General features: G+C 50.7%; 1 protein-coding gene and 2 non-coding genes across 9 annotated transcripts in view; all 3 read left to right on the top strand.

The window, feature by feature from the left end:
* The window catches only part of UBAP2 (ubiquitin associated protein 2), an 84,979-nt gene extending 68,669 nt beyond the window's left edge, over positions 1-16,310 (top strand). For 3 of the 7 annotated variants that reach the window (XM_037494837.2, XM_037494836.2, XM_037494838.2), the window contains exons 17-29: positions 4,285-4,324; positions 6,547-6,730; positions 7,573-7,642; positions 9,610-9,805; positions 10,563-10,654; positions 10,906-10,953; positions 13,503-13,581; positions 13,791-13,996; positions 14,202-14,301; positions 14,381-14,488; positions 14,645-14,712; positions 14,796-14,987; positions 15,065-16,305. In XM_037494837.2, the coding sequence (XP_037350734.1) occupies positions 4,285-4,324; positions 6,547-6,730; positions 7,573-7,642; positions 9,610-9,805; positions 10,563-10,654; positions 10,906-10,953; positions 13,503-13,581; positions 13,791-13,996; positions 14,202-14,301; positions 14,381-14,488; positions 14,645-14,712; positions 14,796-14,987; positions 15,065-15,160 (1,479 nt within the window). In that variant the 3' untranslated portion in view covers positions 15,161-16,305. Of the gene's footprint in view, positions 1-4,284; positions 4,325-6,546; positions 6,731-7,572; positions 7,643-9,609; positions 9,806-10,562; positions 10,655-10,905; positions 10,954-13,502; positions 13,582-13,790; positions 13,997-14,201; positions 14,302-14,380; positions 14,489-14,644; positions 14,713-14,795; positions 14,988-15,064 lie in introns of all 7 variants that reach the window. The other 4 variants (XM_054689561.1, XM_037494839.2, XM_054689563.1 and 1 more) reach the window with 3 other exon arrangements.
* Positions 6,069-6,149, top strand: LOC119233193 (small nucleolar RNA SNORD121A). The gene has a single exon (XR_005122340.1). It is a non-coding gene; the product is annotated as a small nucleolar RNA SNORD121A (small nucleolar RNA).
* Positions 7,860-7,940, top strand: LOC119233192 (small nucleolar RNA SNORD121A). Its single transcript, XR_005122339.1, has one exon. It is a non-coding gene; the product is annotated as a small nucleolar RNA SNORD121A (small nucleolar RNA).
* Positions 16,311-17,185: the final 875 nt, after the last annotated feature.

Here is a 17,185-nt window from a genome sequence, read left to right as displayed (position 1 = left end):
TTTAGGTCCTTCCTTGCCCTCCCCCCCCCCAGATTTATTTACTTGTGCATACTGGGGTACAAGACTGAGGTGGGGATTGGGGGGAGGTGAGAGGATTCACCAGAACAGACAGATCTACTGAGGGGAGCAGTGGGCGAGACAGGAGAGGTCTGCTCCGCCATGTGGGTTGCTCTCTGGCCAGCTGGGGGTTGAACTCGTGCTGCAGCGGCTGCCGATAACTTGATAGTGCTGTCTCTAACCCCTGCGCCACCAGAGAGGCCCATGATCTATTATCTTTTTTTTTTTTTAAACTTTAAATTCTTTATTATTATTTTTAATTTTTTTTTAAAGATTTACTTATTTATCTATTCAAGCACTGGGCACAGTCAGAAGCGCGGGAGGGTGAGAGAATTCACCAGAGCCAGAGCAGGGAGCAGGGAGCAGAGCAGACAGAAGGACCGAAGTACACTGCTGAGGGGAGCAGTGGGCTCGGCAGGAGAGGTCTGCGCGCCATATGGGACCCTCCTCTGGTGGCCGGGGAGCAGCTGGGGGTCGAACCGGCGCTGCAGAGGCTGCGGGCAGCTTCGCAACCCAGCGCTCAACCGCTGCGCCACTGGGGAGGCCCGATCTATTATCTTTAACAAATTTTCTCTACTGTGCTTTTATTGTTTTTCAATACAGTAATCACTATCCACACAGAGTAGTTTATTTAAATAAACAATTAAGGGCCTCCGTGGTGGCGCAGGAGTTTAAGTCTCAGTGCCATCAAAGCTATCTGCAGGCACTGTTGCATGAGTTCGATCCCGGGCAGCCAGGGAGCTAACCCACATGGCACAGCAGGCCTCCTGACTCACCCACTGCTCCCCTCAGCAGTGTATTTCAGTAGATTCACCTGTTCTGTTCCCCTCTCTGTGTGGTGAATCCTCTCACCCCCTGTACTTTTGGCCTATACTCCAGTTCTTGCATGCATAAATGAAACAAATCTTTAAAAAAAAAAAAATAAGCAATTAAAAGTTTAGTTTCTCATATACACTAACCACATTTTATTTTTTTTAAATAAATATCCCCCTCCCCTTTATTTTTGTTTGGTTTGTGTGGAAGAAGTGGGGTGTAGGTCAGAGGTGTGGGGCTGGAGAGGATTTACCAGAGACAATGCTAACCACATTTTAAATACTAAGTATCCAGATATGGTTAGTAGCTACAAGATAGCACCATGCACATAAAGATTATTTCCATATTTGCAGGAACATTCTTTTGGACAGTGTTGTGCTATATAGTTTGTTTTGGTTTTGTTTTTTTTTTTTTTTAATTTATTTTTGCATATAAGAACTGGGGTACAGGCCAGAAGTGTGGGGGGCGGTGAGAGGATTCACCAGAGACAGAGTGGGGAACAGAACAGGCAGATTGACTGAAATACACTGCTGAGGGGAGCAGCGGGCAAGACAGGAGCGGTCTGCTGCGCCATGTGGGTAGCTCCCTGGCTGGGGATCAAACTCATATTGCAGTGGCTGCGGATAGCTTCACAGGGTGCGTCTTAACCCCTTGCACCACTAGAGAGGCCTTCTATATAGTTCCTAAAACAAATCATACTTTGTGCTGTCCAAGCTTAAATCTCTGCCACTTCACTTTTCACCCTGTCATTGCTCAGCATATTTCTTTTTTTTTTTAATTTAAATTTTTTAAATTTAAATTTCATTTTTATATTCCCCATACAATTACAACCCCCTTATTTGGACCACAAACCCTCCTTTCCCCACCCCCCACCTCCCATAGAGTGTCTCTGGTTCATAGTTGTTTGTTGATTTTGATATTTTCTTTCTTATAGTTATTCTTTTTCCTGGTCACTTATTTAAGTTTTGTAGATTCCTGCTATGAATGAGAACATCTGGTATTTTTCTTTCTTTCTGGCTTATTTTGCTGCTTGCTCAGCATATTTCTGACCTCCCCTTTTGTTCCCACCATTTTTTTTAAAAAAGATTTATGTATTTATGCATACAAGATCTGGGATGTAGGCCAGAGGTGTGTGGGAGTGGTGGTGGTGGTGGTGAAAGGATTCATCAGAGGCAGAGCGGGGAACAGAACAGGTGGATTGACTGAAATACACTGCTGAGGGGAGCAGCGGGCAAGACAGGAGAGGTCTGCAGCGCCATGTGGGTAGCTCCCTGGCCTGGGATCAAACTCATACTGCAGTGGCTACGGATAGCTTCATAGGTTGCTTCTTAACCCCTTGTGCCATCAGGGAGGCCCCTGTTCCCTCCATTCTAACCAGTTTTCCCAGTCCTAAAAATGGGATTCCTATGTTGTGAAATCTTTGTCCTTTGTTTGTGTTTTAAAAATTATTTTCAAGGTGAAATGAAATTTCCCTAAGATCTGGTAGCTGCTCTTTCTTGATGCTCCTTTATTTTCTTTCTGCTGGGTGATTTGAGGAGACTTCTTTGGATAACAAGGTCTGTGCTATTTCAGATGCACATGGTTGATGTCTTACAGATATATTTAGCAAGCACTGGATCCTGATTTAGGGGGAGTCCAAATTGTAGAACTTGAATTACTTTTTACAAATGATGAGATGTGTTTCCTTTTCCCTGATCTTTTAGTTTTTCCCCTAGAAGATATATTTTATTATCTACATTTCTTTCCAAAAATCTCAAATTGTTTATTAATAGAAATTGTACTGGATTTAATAATGCAGAGACAACAGCTATCAGATTTGTCTTTTTCTTTAGTTTTCACAGAAGTGTCTGAGCCTCGTAGACTCTCCACGCTCAGTGACTCAGGTGCAACAAATTTTCCTTATGAGGATGAGTCCTTTGCTCTCAGTTGTAGTGAAATGCCTTATGGTTAACTCAGACTGGTTATTTTCAAGTTCTGCTTTCCATGGGGCTACCACACTGCCCTCAGTCTTTTACCACACAGTTAAGAAAAGCCATGTTGGACCTCCCCGGTGGCGCATTGGTTGAGTGCTGGGTTGCGAAGCTGCCCGCCACCCTCTGCCGCACCGGTTCGATCCCCGGCTGCTCCCCAGCCACCGGAGGAGGGTCCCACATGGCTCGCAGACCTCTCCTGCCGCCCGCTGTTCCCCTCAGCAGTGTGCTTCGGTCCTTCTGCCTGTTCTGCTCCCCGCTCTGGCTCTGGTGAATTCTCCACCCTCCCGTGCTTCTGACTATACCCCCCGCTTGTATAAATAAATAAAAATAAATCTTTGAAAAAAGAAAGAAAAGAAGCCATGTTCCCAAACCATGGATGTGAGGCTTCAGCAGGGGAGGGGGTCACAGAAGGGGAGGAAAAAGCATAAGGGTTCATGGGTGCTGTGGCAGTGGGAGATTTACGGGGACCGCACCTGAGGGGAGAAATCAAATACTGGCCAAAAATGAATGATGATGTAAAAAAAAATTTAAAAAGAAAAACAAAGACATGTTTCAAAGTCACACCTTCTCTGAAAATATTTTGCTAACAATGTAAAATAAGAAATTTTCTTACTTGAAAGTTATTTTTAGCATTTGGAAACATTACTTAGGAGTAATCTTCAGGAGCAAGAACGTGAATGAGACAGAAAGGTTTCTGGTGTAGTTTTGTTTTTTTAAAGAAGAAACTATCAATTTAAAAAAGCTTGATTTTGACATCTGCAATGGTGACTTCAATCTCAATTCCTGACTCAGTACTGATGGATGAATCTGTTTGACATTCTCAGAAGTCAGTTGCTTGTGGATCCTCACCTGAAAAATGTCTGGTCTTAGGACCTTCAGTGGTTCTCAGAATTGTGGTAGGCATCTTAACTAGTCCTTTTGCTTTGAGGTGGTTTCCTTTGTCGCCTCATAAGTTGGCACTTGTTTCCCAAAGATTTCATGTTGCTGCTGGTGAGAGCAATTGGAATTTGGCGAATCACCACCTCTGGTTCCACACAGCTCTTTAATAGCCATGACTGCAGTGTAGCTTCCTGACCGACTTGTTCTTCATCAAGAGAGAATAGCAGTGAGTCAGGAGCCAGAAGATGCTGCAGCCCTTACTGCTTCTTCTGGTGATTTAATATAATTAGAGGTCTTTAGTTCTTGTACTTTCATATAATGTAAAGGAATGTTTCATTGCTTTCTGAGAATTGGGTCTATGTTGTATCCTTATAATCTCTGGATACCCATTTCGGTTTTTAAAAACGTCAGCTCGTTGGGGTTTATTAAGAATTTGAGGTATTGTATTTGTATTTAAAAGAAAAACTTTTACTTCATGCTTATGGCTAAATCCCAATAGAAAGTCATCATTGGTTGTCATTTCATTTTTGTGTTTGCTTACTTTTTTTTTCCTTCCTTATAGAATGGACATGGTGGTAGTAGAAGTCAGCAGGCACTAGACAGTAAGTATATCAGCCTATGATTCTTGTCATTGCTGGTGGAAAACCAAACAGAACACAGCTAACCTGATATGAGAACAGTAGGCTAGTGGATGACTGCAAAAAATAACCTCTTTATATATATTTTTTAAAAGATTTATTTGTTTGTTTATTTATTTATACAAGCACTGGGTATAGTCAGAAGCACGGGAGGGTGAGAGAATTCACCAGAGCGGGGAAAAGAACAGGCAGAAGGACCGAAGCACACTGCTGAGGGGAGCAGTGGGCGGCAGGAGAGGTCTGCGCACCATGTGGGACCCTCCTCCGGAGGCCGGGGAGCAGCCGGGGATCGAACCGGCGCTGCAGAGACTGCGGGCAGCTTCGCAACCCAGCGCCACCGGGAAGGCCCTTATATTTTTTGATAACGTCTTGTGATCCATCATTAGAAATGTCATGGCTGTAGTATGAAAGATGTGATAGTCTCATATTATTCTGTCCTAGTCAGACAGCACCCCACGTGTAGAGTGCAGTATAGATTTAAAAGATGCTTAGCTCAGAGGCACAATTTCTAAGATGCTGAGAGGACTCCGCTCCAATAATGTGAAGGATGACTTGTAAAGCAAGAGCTGGTATCATAGTTCAGGAAAGACATGCTTGTTGCTTTTTGGAACTGATGGACTATTGGTAGGAATAGAGATAAAATACTGCTCACTGTAAACACTTGGGATAGCAGAGAATCACCCTCTCCACCCTGCCCCAGTTCTTGAAATGGTGCAGTTGAATGACTCCATTACTTGTTTCTTTTTATTTTTTCTTTTTAATTTTTAAAAATGTTTGTGTAGAACTGGCGTGTAGGCCAGAGGTATGAGGGGGTGAGAGGATTGACCAGAAAGAGAGTAGGGATCAGAACAGGTGAATTGATGGAAAATACACTACGAAGGGGAGCAGTGGACAAGATAGGAGAGGTCCAGGGAGGCCTGTTACTTGTTTCTTTGTTAGGCCATCTCATCTGTGATTGCTTATGTTGATTTTTGTTCATTCGGTGAGTCAGATGCATACCCATTATTGGGTATGGAAACCAAATTCCTGTAGAATTTATGTAGGATTTTTTGTATATGTGGATATTTAGTCTTGCAAAAACAGCAAAGATCCTCAGTGGAATTGAAATGACACATGATTTTCCCAAAGTTGTTTTGGTATTACCGGGCTGCAAACTATCTGGAGAAATGTCGGTAGCTCTGAGATTGGGTGACAAAGGAAGTTGTCATTCCACAAGCCATGGTGGCAAGTTTCTTTTGTCCAGGCATGAGGGTAACAGGTATCTTAGCATTACTTGAAGATTTTCAATGAGATCTTAAAATATGAGATGTCTGGAAAACATGACTTTGCATTTTAGGTAGGTTTTTTTTAATCTCCCATATTCTCCTCTCTCTCTCTCTCACACACACACACACACACACACACACACACACACCTCTTGTTTTTTGAAGTCTTTTGGTGAACTTCTGTGGTCTGAGTTTTGGGTCAAGGAGATCTGTGGTGTCTTCATCTAGTTTCTGTAAGAACAGGTGCTTTCTTTGGAGTTGACCGTCAGTATAGAGCAAGCCTCTGGAATACAGACACTGATGTAAGAATTGACCCAGTCGGGTGATGACCCTGTTGGCTGTCTGTGTTTGTTTTGACTTCTACCTTCTTGTAGATATTTGTGTTTTCCATTGGCCTTCCAGAAAGTCCTAGAAGTGGGTAAAGGTTGCTTTTCTTTCCTAACTGGAAAAAGACAATGATGCTTTATTTCCAAGCACATATCTGAATTGTGTGTGTGGAAAGCACTAAAACTGAGTCTTTTCTGCAGCTGGGATTGATTGCACTCTTGCTCTTCTAAGAGCCTCCTAAGCTTGCTGATGCACTGAGCTTACTCTATTCAAGCACATTCTAAGGAGTTGCTCACTTTGGAGGTGTTGGGCAGCAGACTGGGTCTTTCTGCAGAGTTGAGGCAAGGGTAACTTTCCACAGTGTCTATACCCTGGGCTTTCAGTTTCCACCTGGCCAGAACTGCCTGTGATCTTTCACAGGGTCACCTTGATTTGATTGTGCTTTGGTAGAAGCAAAGCAAGACCTAGCCCTGGGGCGGACTTGCCGCCACATCTGAATATAACTTTATGTCTCATTCTATCCTGAAATGTCACAAATGTCTATTTCAGAAACTCAGCCTTTTTTCCGGAGGTAAAGAAATCTGTTTCTTACAGCTACTTCATCCGCTGCAGCTCCAAAGACAACAGACCCTCCCTCCGCCCTCCCATCTGTTGGCTCCCTGCCCAGCACCACCTCCTGCACTACGCTTCTACCCTCTGCATCCCAGCACGCTGCCACTTTGCCCTCCTTGTCCCAGCCTGGTGACCTGTCCGGCAGCCCCCTCTCTCAGCTTAGCAGGTAGGAGGCAAATGTGGGCCCAGAATGAGAGGTGCACTGGGGTGAATTCCCAGAGCCCTCACAGCTCATTCCCACAAAGAAAACCCAGCATGACGTCCGGGCCTTCGTAACAATGCTCTAGTGCGGGTTGTAGCTGGGTGCAGCGGCAGACGTGAAAACTGTGCCTGTATGTAATGCCTCTGCTGTCACAGACCAGTGGGCCTGCTGGGAATGGAGTGGAACCAAGGGCTCCCTGCTACTCTTGCTGGACCCTGAGGAGGGTGCTCTGCACTTAACCTCTCTCACAGCTGTGGCACGCCGTGACACAGGGTGAGCGCGGCGACTTCCCTTGCGGATGTCTGAAGTGCACTTGCTGTAGCTTCAGTGAGCACGTTATTAGAACAGGGCGTCGGGGATTGGGCTTTGGTCCTTACCCTACGTCGTCTTGTAAAGTTCACCTCTTCCACCAGTAGCCAGAATTTGGTGGGAATTCAGCTCTGACTTTGGTGTGGGAAGCTGATCAGAGAAACATCCCTCATTCAAAGACAGAATGGGAACTCTGAGAAGTGGCAGTGTTCTTAGCGCAGTCCTTTTTTAAATTTTCATAGTTTAAAAAAAAAGCAAATGGTTTGTGTGGTTCTCCAGGCCAGGCTGTACTAGATCCGCATAGACAGCGCCCCTTTAGGGCATTTCTAGCCACCAGCACACTTGGATTGGGATCCAAGTGATAAGGAACAATGTGCATGGAGTTGGCGATTCTCTGGATGGGTTGGGGCGAGCTTACCTGGCGCGTCTAGACACGTGCCACACTCCTGTGAGCGCCGCGGTGGGGTGGACACGTGGTGCTCTGCTTTGTCTTCTAGTTCACTCTCCAGCCATCAGAACAGCCTCTCCTCCGCGCACGCAGCACTCTCCTCCGTCACGTCACACACAGTAAGTGTCCTTCAGGCCCCCTCACCTGCAAGCGGCCCTGCCCTGGGAGCTGGCAGCTAGTCATGTGCAGCTGCAGCTTCGATTTGTGCACTTTCAGGTCCCTGAGATTATCTCTGCTTGCTTGGTTGAAGTGTCTTGATCCAGGTGTGTGCGAGGGGCTATTGAGCTCCCAAGCGCCATGGAGAATGTTTCATTTTCCTACGTTCGTGCTTCTAACTGGAAAAAGACAATGATGCTTTATTTCCAAGCACATATCTGAATTGTGTGTGTGGAAAGCACTAAAACTGAGTCTTTTCTGCAGCTGGGATTGATTGCACACTCAGATGGTCATTTGGCTCCCAAAATGCACTGAGCTCCCTGGCCATTCTGGAAGACTTTTCTAAGAGCATGGGTGGTTTTATTTTTTGAGGCTTGTTAGGTTGAAGCATTTGTACGCTTCTTAGAGGGAGGTAAGGTCACCGCTAACTTCAGCTTGTGCTTCACTAAAATTTGATCTAATCAAGAGCATCATTTCTGGATAACCGTATTTGTGAAACCAATGTAGAGAAAATGCTTGAAGGGAAAAGAAAGGTCTGTGAAGAATGTCCAACCTTTGCCACACGCACATCTTAGGTCTTTGAGATTGTGACAGCCCTGGCTTTTGGCCCAGTCAGCATTAGTGCATTTTAATTTGTGGTCATGTCGTCTTCCCCGCACGGCAGCAGCGGGGTTTCTGTTGACTCTTCCCTGGTATCCTCTCAAAGCAGGCCATCTGCCCTAGCTCCAGGGCACACATGTTGGGAAGGTTGACACTGAAGAAGAAAGTCTGGAGTATGGCGAGGCAGTGGTGCAAGCACAAGTGGGGTGCCAGCTAGGAAGTGTCACTTGATGTGCCAAAGATTAGCCCTGCATGGTGGATATCGAAAATGCCTTCTCTTGGTGTGAGGTGGGGAGCATGGGTTCAGTGCCAGCAGTCGGTCCAGATTGCGGTCGCTTGATGAAGGAGTGACTGGGAAACGGCGGGAGTGAGAGTACCAGGACACTAGTCTAAAAGCCAGCAGGAATTTACACAAGGATTGGTGAAAAGAAAGGCCAGTACTCAGATGGGTAGGGCAGCTTCTGGGGCTGGGACTGGCACAGATAAGTAGTCTGCGCCACGGGACGCACTTGGGAGGCTTGGTGATTCCTTCTGAGGCTTTTTGTTCTTCAGCTTCTTCTGGCTCTTTGTTCTACACATGCCCTGATTTGGAGCTGATCTCAGTCTTAGAGGCATCTCCTCCTCCTTCAAGGCCGAGGCCTTTGTGATTTGCCTAACTAGGTGTATCTTTTCTGCTCATCTTTCATCATTGAAGCCCTTCCTGGTGCCTTGTTATTTAGCTGGAGTTGAACTGCTGGGCAGGGTTCTGGAAATCAGGAACTGCAGTTTTCTACTAGGTCTTACCCTTCCTTGGGAGATCCTGTCACGCAGGCACAGGGGCAGGCCAGGTACTTCTAGACAGGCCCTGATGGGGTCTGTAAGGTGTAACCAGGTTCTAGAGCAAAGGCCTTTCTTGGCCACCTGTGACTTCCAGATCAGAGTCGCTAAGAAGTCCAATAGAAAGACATCTCCAGAAGGCTCTGACTTGGGTGGCCTGCTGGCGGCCCTTGTGGTCAACTCTCCTGAGACTGACTTGCTTTCCTTTGAGGTAGATGGCCTGTGTTCATGATGAGCAAAGTTTGTGGTGCCTTATTTGAGATACCAAAACAGGAGGATCTTTAAGGGTTTTTAGGAGGGTTGTAGTAATAAAATTCAGTGGTCTTGATACTCCGCTATGAGCTTTGTCACAATGGCCTGATGAAGCTGCAATCTGAGGGGGCCACAGTAACCACTGAGCACAGAACCTCTCACCTCAGTCTTAGAGACTGCAGCCCCCGATACCAGGCGGGGCTTTACTAGCATACGTTTGCTTTGCCCCAGATCCATGTGTCTTGGCATTTTTGTTTTGCAGCACGCCAGTGTGGAGAGCACCCCCTCCCTCCAGTCCTCAGCTACCTTCTCTACGGCAGCAACCTCCGCCTCCAGTGCCACATCCTCAGGGCTCAGCCTGCCGAGCAGCATGAACACAGTAAACAGCCTCTGCCTGGGGGGGACCACTGTGAGCGCCCCCAGCAGTACTACCAGAGCCACGCCCTTGGTCACCTCAGGTGTGTGTCCCAGAGGCCTTTTCTTGCCTACCCTTGACACCTTGAAGGTGCACTCTTGGCTTCCCAGAGGGGATGCTCGGGAGTTGGGCAGGGCGGTGGATGGACAAGGGCATCAGGAGATGATTTGTAGTTTCCCTTTGGCCCTGCCATGGTCCTCTTGTTCTCTTTATTCCGCTGTGACCTACTGGGGCCTGGTCCTTCCAGCCCTGATGTGTGGAGTGGGCTCCCTGGGCAAAATTCCTGGCAGTCTTTGTGCTTTTACGTCCCCAGTCTTTTCCGTTCTTCCTGGAGCTGAGATGGCATGGCGACAAGGCGGGCGGGGGGGCGGCTATCACGGATGACTTCTGGCGCCTGTCCATAGCCAGACCTGTCAGGGCAGTCTGTGTAGGCCAAGCAAACTGATTTGGTAGAAACTGCTAAAAGCCTTTGACACAGCTTGTTTCTCTCCTGGCACTATCTGCCCTTCTGTTCTGAAGAGGCACATTATTCACTTTAGGTTTGCTCAGGGCAGTGTAACCTTGAGGGGTAGGTGAGGGGCAGCACTTAAGTTTGACATGAGAACAGCCTAAATGTGACAGCGTGTGCTTTGTCTCCCTCAGCCACTTTCCCCCTTCACCCTGTTGAGGCTGCTGCTTTTCCCTCTGGGCCATGGTCCCATGTGGCACCACACTGTGGGCAGAGCTCAAGGGCCCCCATTAGCTGAGAAATTTCATCCTCGGTGATGGCAATTCATTGCATTTGATTTTTGCCTTTATAGGCAAAGCACCCCCCAACCTGCCCCAGGGGGTGCCACCTCTGCTGCACAACCAGTACCTCGTGGGTCCCGGAGGCCTGCTTCCTGCCTACCCGGTAAGCTTCTGTGGACTCGGGGGCTGGTCCCTAGCAGGATCTGGTGAGTGGGGAGGCCTGTCCGTGCTGTCACTGCTGCTCTGGTCCCTGCTCTTTCTCCCCTCTGGACGCACTCAGGGCGGGAGCTCTGCCCCATAGCAGCTGGGCGTGTCCCGCTCCCCCTCCCCCACCTGTTTTAAGTCTCCACATGAGCTGGGATTTTTCTGGGGGTGGGGTGTAGTGCCCAACACCCTTTTTTGATCCTCACGCAGATTTATGGCTACGAGGAGCTGCAGATGCTTCAGTCACGGCTGCCAGTGGTGAGTGGGGTGTGGATGGGGAGTCAGATTCCTTCATCAGTTCCGCCTTCTTGGCCTTCATCGCTGGCCTGCCCAATCCTGAGCGCCACGGCAGAGAAGGCTGCTTCCTTTCATTGCTTTCTGGTGTGGCTGTAGCCTGGGCATGTGTTCCGGGCTCATCCCTGGGGGGCTTGAAGAGCACTGGGACTTGGGGTTCCAGTATGCAGTGTCCCCAGTAAGTGTGGGGTCCTTCTCCCCGCCTTCTCCCTTTTTTATAAAGGGAAGCCACGTGACTTAATACATGGGGTTGCTTGCCTGTCCCTAAATTTTTGGTTTCCTTTGAAGTGCCATTCAGTGCCTTGGCTTCCGTGATGGCAGGACGGCGCCCCCAGCTGGGCGAGCGGCTGGAGCCTCCCAGGGCCTGGCCGGCCTGCGCTGCCTGGGGGGAGCTGGTCTTGCGCGCGGGTTGCTGCAGCCTCATTTCTGAGGCCGGGGATGCCTGTTGATTTTGGCCCTTGCTACCAAGATGAGGCACAGGTCTCCGGTGCAGTGAGGGCGGGAAGGGAGGCGTGCTCCCTGCCTCGCCTCTCGTCTCCCCCCGGCATTTCCCACATTCCCCGCAGCCCAGGGCTGCTGAGGATGGCGAGGAGCCGTGGTGTCCGCTGTGCGGCGTGTGGCCTTCCTCCTGGCCTGGAGGGAGAGGTTTTCTTCCTGGGGGTGTCCCTTCCGCGGCCCGGCCCGAGCACTCGGGGAGTGGCAGTGGTATCACCACCACCTCTGGTCCTGTGTCTGGAGCTTCATCTGCTGAAGGGTTCCAGAGGCAGAGACTGGTGACTGGGCCGCTTCTCTCCCTGGAGCAAACCAGCAGCCCGCATTCCTCATGTGTCCAGAAAGGGTGTTTGAAGACATGATGACCAATTTCTAGGATGATCAAGAGAACTTAAGGTTCTCTGGAGACGCCTAAGTCATTAGGACTTTGCGGGGGGTGGGGGGCGCTGAAAGTTGGCCTTGGTACCCCTGATGCCCAGGGGGAAACCTCAACCCTGTGGCCCCCGGAGCCCCTGGGCATCAGAAACAGTGCGAGAGGGGGCCCAGGAGAGGCTCAGTGGGATTCCAGCTCTGGGAATCACCCTCACGTTCTTTTTGTCATCTTTACCTGAATAAGTCACCCCTGAGTCAACAATTTGAGCTTTCATGTTCCCCTTTGGTCGCTAGCCTTTGGTGCTTGGGGCCAGTTCTGCCTTTTAATTTCTTTCTCCTGTAAAGGAGCTCCCCCTGCTGGGCTCTCTCTGTCCTTGTCTCTGCTGTGGTGCTGCTGCCTCTCTGCTTCCCTTGGCCTGCTGCCTCCTGGGGTTCTGAGCAGAGCTGAGGGTGCGCTGGATTTTCTGGCGGTTACCTGGAGACGAGGCAGGAGGGCGTGCCTGCCTGTGCAGCCAGATGGCTCCCGCCTGCCCGGCTGTGATGGGCGCTGCTGCCCGGGAGATAAGCAGAAGGGCTTCAGCTTGGCTCAGAGACCAGGGTGTCATATGTGTCCTGCCACAGCCCCGGGTGGTGAGCCAGGCCTCCCTGCCTTCAAAGCTGTGCTGTGTGGCCAGTGCAGAGTGGGTGGTAGGGTCTTACGTGGGGTCCTGATTGTACCTGTGCCGTTCAGACATGACTGTCCCGGCTTGTTAAACTGTTTTGGAACCTCCTTCCCTGCTGACTTCTTTTTAGTGCTGTACCTCCCCGGTGGCGCAGCAGGTTGAGCGCCATGCTGTGAAGCTGTCCGCAGCCTCTGCAGCACTGGTTTGATTCCCGGCCGGCCAGGGCGAGTCCCACATGGCGCGCAGACCTCTCCTGCTTCACCCACTGCTCCCCTCAGCAGTGTGTCTTGGTCCTTCTGCCTGTTCTGCTCCCTGCTCTGTCTCTGGTGAATCCTCTCACCTCCCGCGCCTCTGGCCTATACCCCAGTGCTTGTATAAATAAATAAATCTTTCAAAAATAATAATAAAAGATTTATTTATACATAAAAGCACTGGGTACAGTCGGAAGTGTGGGAGGGTGAGAGAATTCACCAGAGCCAGAACGGGGAACATAACAGGCAAGACTGACAAAATACACTGCTGAGGGGAGCAGCGGGCGGCAGGAGAGGTCTGCGTGCCATGTGGGACCCTTACCTGGTGGCCGGGGTTCGAACCAGCGCTGTAGAGGCCGCGGGCAGCTTCGCAACCCAGTGCTCAACCGCTGCGCCACCAGGGAGGCCCAAAATATATACTTAAAAAAAAAAATCCCTCTTACGGAAAAAGCTAGCAGGAAGCTTAGTTGGCTAGTGAGCTTGGGCCTCGAGTGACCGGCTGGCTGAGGGATTGGTCTCTCTGCACACTCTGTGACCGCCATGCTGCACGCCGTCAGAGGGCCCCGTACGCTTTGAATTCTCTGAGGGTTGCCGCTGGAGGCCTTCGCGTGGTGTTCCGTCCGGCCTGTCCCGGAGGTGTCCCGGCTCCGGGAGTACTTGTGCGGTCTGCTGGGGCTGATCGTCTAGAAGCGGGACGAGGCTTTTCTGCTGACTCAGTCTCCTTGGTCTCACCTAGGATTACTACGGAATTCCCTTTGCTACACCCACAGCCCTTGCCGGCCGAGATGGAAGCCTCGCTAATAACCCATATTCAGGTGAGTCTGTTCGCGGGGCCAGGAGTCAGGGACAGGGGGCTGGCCTGGAAGCTAAAGCCCAAGTTTCTGAGCACAGAAGCGGAAGGGCTGAGAGGGGCCTGACAGCTTCCTGTTACTGGGCTCTTAACCAGACTCTTCCAGTTTGCAAGAACCAGGGTGACTTTTGCTGGTTAGGACCACGATTAAAGCCCATGCTTGTCTCCTCTCAGGCGATGTTACAAAGTTTGGGCGAGGTGACTCTGCTTCCCCTGCGCCCCCCACCACCCTGGCTCAACCGCAGCAGAGTCAGTCCCAGGCCCACCACACCGCCCAGCAGCCCTTTCTGAATCCTGCGCTGCCACCTGGCTACAGCTACACCGGCCTCCCCTACTACACAGGCGTGCCCAGCGCCTTCCAGTACGGGCCCACCATGTTTGTGAGTATCTGTGGGGTGTTATTCCCCTTCCAGGAGGGAGGAACGACCTCTGCACTGGTGATGCAGTCCCTCTCTCCCCGGCTTCCCAGCCTGCACCGCGCGACGTGAGCACTGCAGGTGGTGTCCTCTGCAGTTTACCTGGGGGGGACCTGACCTGCCGCCCCCTACCTTGTTCCGCCATTAAACGCTGCTGTTGCTCTTACAGGTCCCTCCAGCCTCAGCCAAGCAGCACGGTGTGAGCCTCAGCACGCCTGCCGCCCCTTTCCAGCAGGCCGGTGGTTACGGCCAGCACAGCTACAGCACAGGTGAGGGTGATCCCAGCACAGAGAGGTGCGCGGAGGGCAACCTTGGCAGCTCACGCGCCTCTCCTTCCTGCCATGCTAGGTTACGATGACCTGACCCAGGGCACAGCAGCAGGAGACTATGCCAAGGGTGGCTACGGTGGATCATCACAGGCACAAAACAAGTCTGCAGGTTCTGGGCCTGGCAAAGGTAGCTCTACCCCTCCTTTGCAGGATTAACTAAAGTCCAGATAGTTATCTCCTACCCTGACTCCTGCTCAGGCAAGGCCGCCGCAGAGCGCCTCTGGAGGTGGGGGAGGCTGGAGCTGGGCCCTCCTCCCGTGGAAACAAATGTTTTTCCTCCTAGGCGCATCCGTGTCTTCAGGCACCACTGGCCTTCCCGACATGACTGGCTCTGTCTATAAGACGACTCAGGTGAGGGAGGACGGAGGCCGGGGTGTGGGTTGGTGGGAGGCGCAGGCCAGCCTGACCCTCACTGTTGTCTCTCTACTCGGCAGACTTTTGACAAACAGGGATTTCATGCAGGGACCCCACCGCCTTTCAGCCTGCCCTCAGCTTTGGGCTCCACTGGGCCTCTCGCCCCTGGAGCGGCCCCTGGTTATGCACCCCCACCGTTCTTGCACATTCTGCCTGCCCACCAGCAGCCCCACTCGCAGCTGTTACACCATCACCTGCCACAGGACACTCAGGTGAGTCCATGACTAGGGCAGCCGCCCCGCCCTGAGCTGGGGCGTCTACTCCAGCCCTGACCGTCTTCTCTCCTCAGAGCGGCTCGGGTCAGCGCAACCAACCCAGCTCCCTGCAACCCAAGTCGCAAGCCTCCAAACCCACCTATGCCAACTCTCCATACTGGACGAACTGAAGAGGGGGGTGGGCCGGGGCAAGGCATACCCTGAGCAGGAGAAAACAGGGCCCATTTCTTGGAGCTCAGCACCCTTTCCTAGAATCCCTGAGACACCTAACTGTGTCAGCCGCGCCTCTGTGGGGAGCCTGCCTCCCAGACTTGCTGTTGTATGTAATGTATTTATGTATGTATTTGTAAATGTGATAGAGGTCTTGGGGGTGTGTGGGGGGCAGCTGCTCCCCACACAGGCCCCATCGCTATGGCAAAATAAGATCCCTCCCTTCTTTCTGCCTTCAGGCCTTCTACAGCGCCCCAGCCCCTGCTCCGCAGGCTGCTAGGGGCAACGTCTGGAGGACTGGCTAAGGCAGTTTGGGCATTGGGTCAGGTACCAATGAAGAATCACGACTTATCTCGCGCCTTTGTAAAACCATTATTTGAGTCTTCTTCCCCGTGTAATTACTTTACCCCCTTTTCAAAACCCGGTCCTTTTGTCATGTGTCATGTCACTACTGCAAGGTCTCAACCTGGGAATAGCAGAGGTATCTCCCCGCCACTCCCACCCACTGGAACACAGCAGGGGCTTCTGCTGCTGGTCTCATGCCCAGAGACTTGCCTTCCTCTGGCTGACCATTTTTAACCTGAATTTGCCCTCAGAGAGGTGCAGCCAGTCAGCTCCCCTTCAAAAAAAAAATCAAAGATATGCTTTCACCTCCGTGAGAGTGCATCCTCAAGCCGAGGCTCTTCTACTGCAGCTGGCCTGAACTAGGTGGGCAGCTGCTGCAGGGGTTTTCTCTTTCGCCCAAACGCCACCTAATAAAAGTTGAGAGCGCATGCTCCGTCTCTGTGTGGTGATTGTAACAGATGTCGGGGTAGGGAATTCTCTTGTGGTGCGTTAGCAACAGGTTTGAACAAGAAACATTCCTGCCCTGGTATTCAACAGCTATTCCAAACCTCACCTGTATCGAAAATCTCGAGCAAAGGTTCTAGGCCTGAGGAAGAGTCAACCAGAGCAGTCAAGCCTTTGTTCCTTATGAACCTTGTCAAGGGCTGCGGTGGAACAGATGGGGGTCAGGGTGTGGTAAGAAGGTAAGCAAGGGCCCCTCAGCAGTGTACTTCCTCAGTCTGCCTGTTCTGTTCCCCGCTCTGTCTCTCAATCCTCCCACCCTCCCGCGCCTCTGGCCTGTGCCCCTGTTCTTGTATAAATAAATCTTTAAAAAAAAAAAGGGTAACCAACTGGGCGCTGGGCTAAGCATCTGCTCCTGAAACTCCAAAGCAACCATCCACCTGGGCCTAGGATTCTGAATACCACCTCCTCCCGCAAGCCAGCTTTTTGCAGGAGGCGAGTGTCTTCCCTAGCATGTGGCACAACCAGCTGGTGGGTTGGGCCAGAGAGGGGTTGCCCTAGACACAGCTCCTAAATAACCCCTCCAGCCTGGCAGGCTACACAAGCAAAGAAAATGCACGTTCTTTCAAGTCAGTACGCCAGACCAGCCCTGGGTCCGTCTACCGTTCCTGCTTTGGGCCTCTCAAGGTCATCAGGTGGGTGAGGTGCTGGTGTTAACCCACAGCTTTGACTCCTAACCAGGGTTCAAATGTCCATAATACACTAAATGAGGATCTTAATTAAACAGTGTGACCTCTTACCTGAATCCCAGGAGACAAGTGACAAAAGGCATCAACCTACCTGTGTTGGCCGACTGGGCCCGGTTCCAGCAGCAGTGGCCGTCTTTCAGCCACCTCTCTCGCCACTGTACTCACCGCCCTGCAATCCTCGACTTGGGCAAGACGTAAAGGGCCGGTTGGCAAGATCTGATTGTAGTTTTTCAGCAGAGTCCTGGACATAATTTGCAAGGGACAGGGGAAATACTGAGACCACACGTTGTAGTTTTAACACAAGAACAAAAAAGAGGGTCACCCCACGGGGAAGTAGCAATACAGGTATATTTTATTTCACATTTTATTAGTAGACAGATGGGCAGAAAAGACAAAATAAACCACTAAAGGGGAAGTCAACACAAAATGCATCAAAGATAATCTTATAAG

Source organism: Talpa occidentalis, unplaced genomic scaffold (genome assembly GCF_014898055.3).
Source record: "Talpa occidentalis isolate TD23 unplaced genomic scaffold, MPIMG_talOcc4v2.1 talOcc4.7, whole genome shotgun sequence".
Lineage (NCBI taxonomy): Eukaryota > Metazoa > Chordata > Mammalia > Eulipotyphla > Talpidae > Talpa > Talpa occidentalis.
This window is presented reverse-complemented; position numbering and strand designations above follow the sequence as displayed.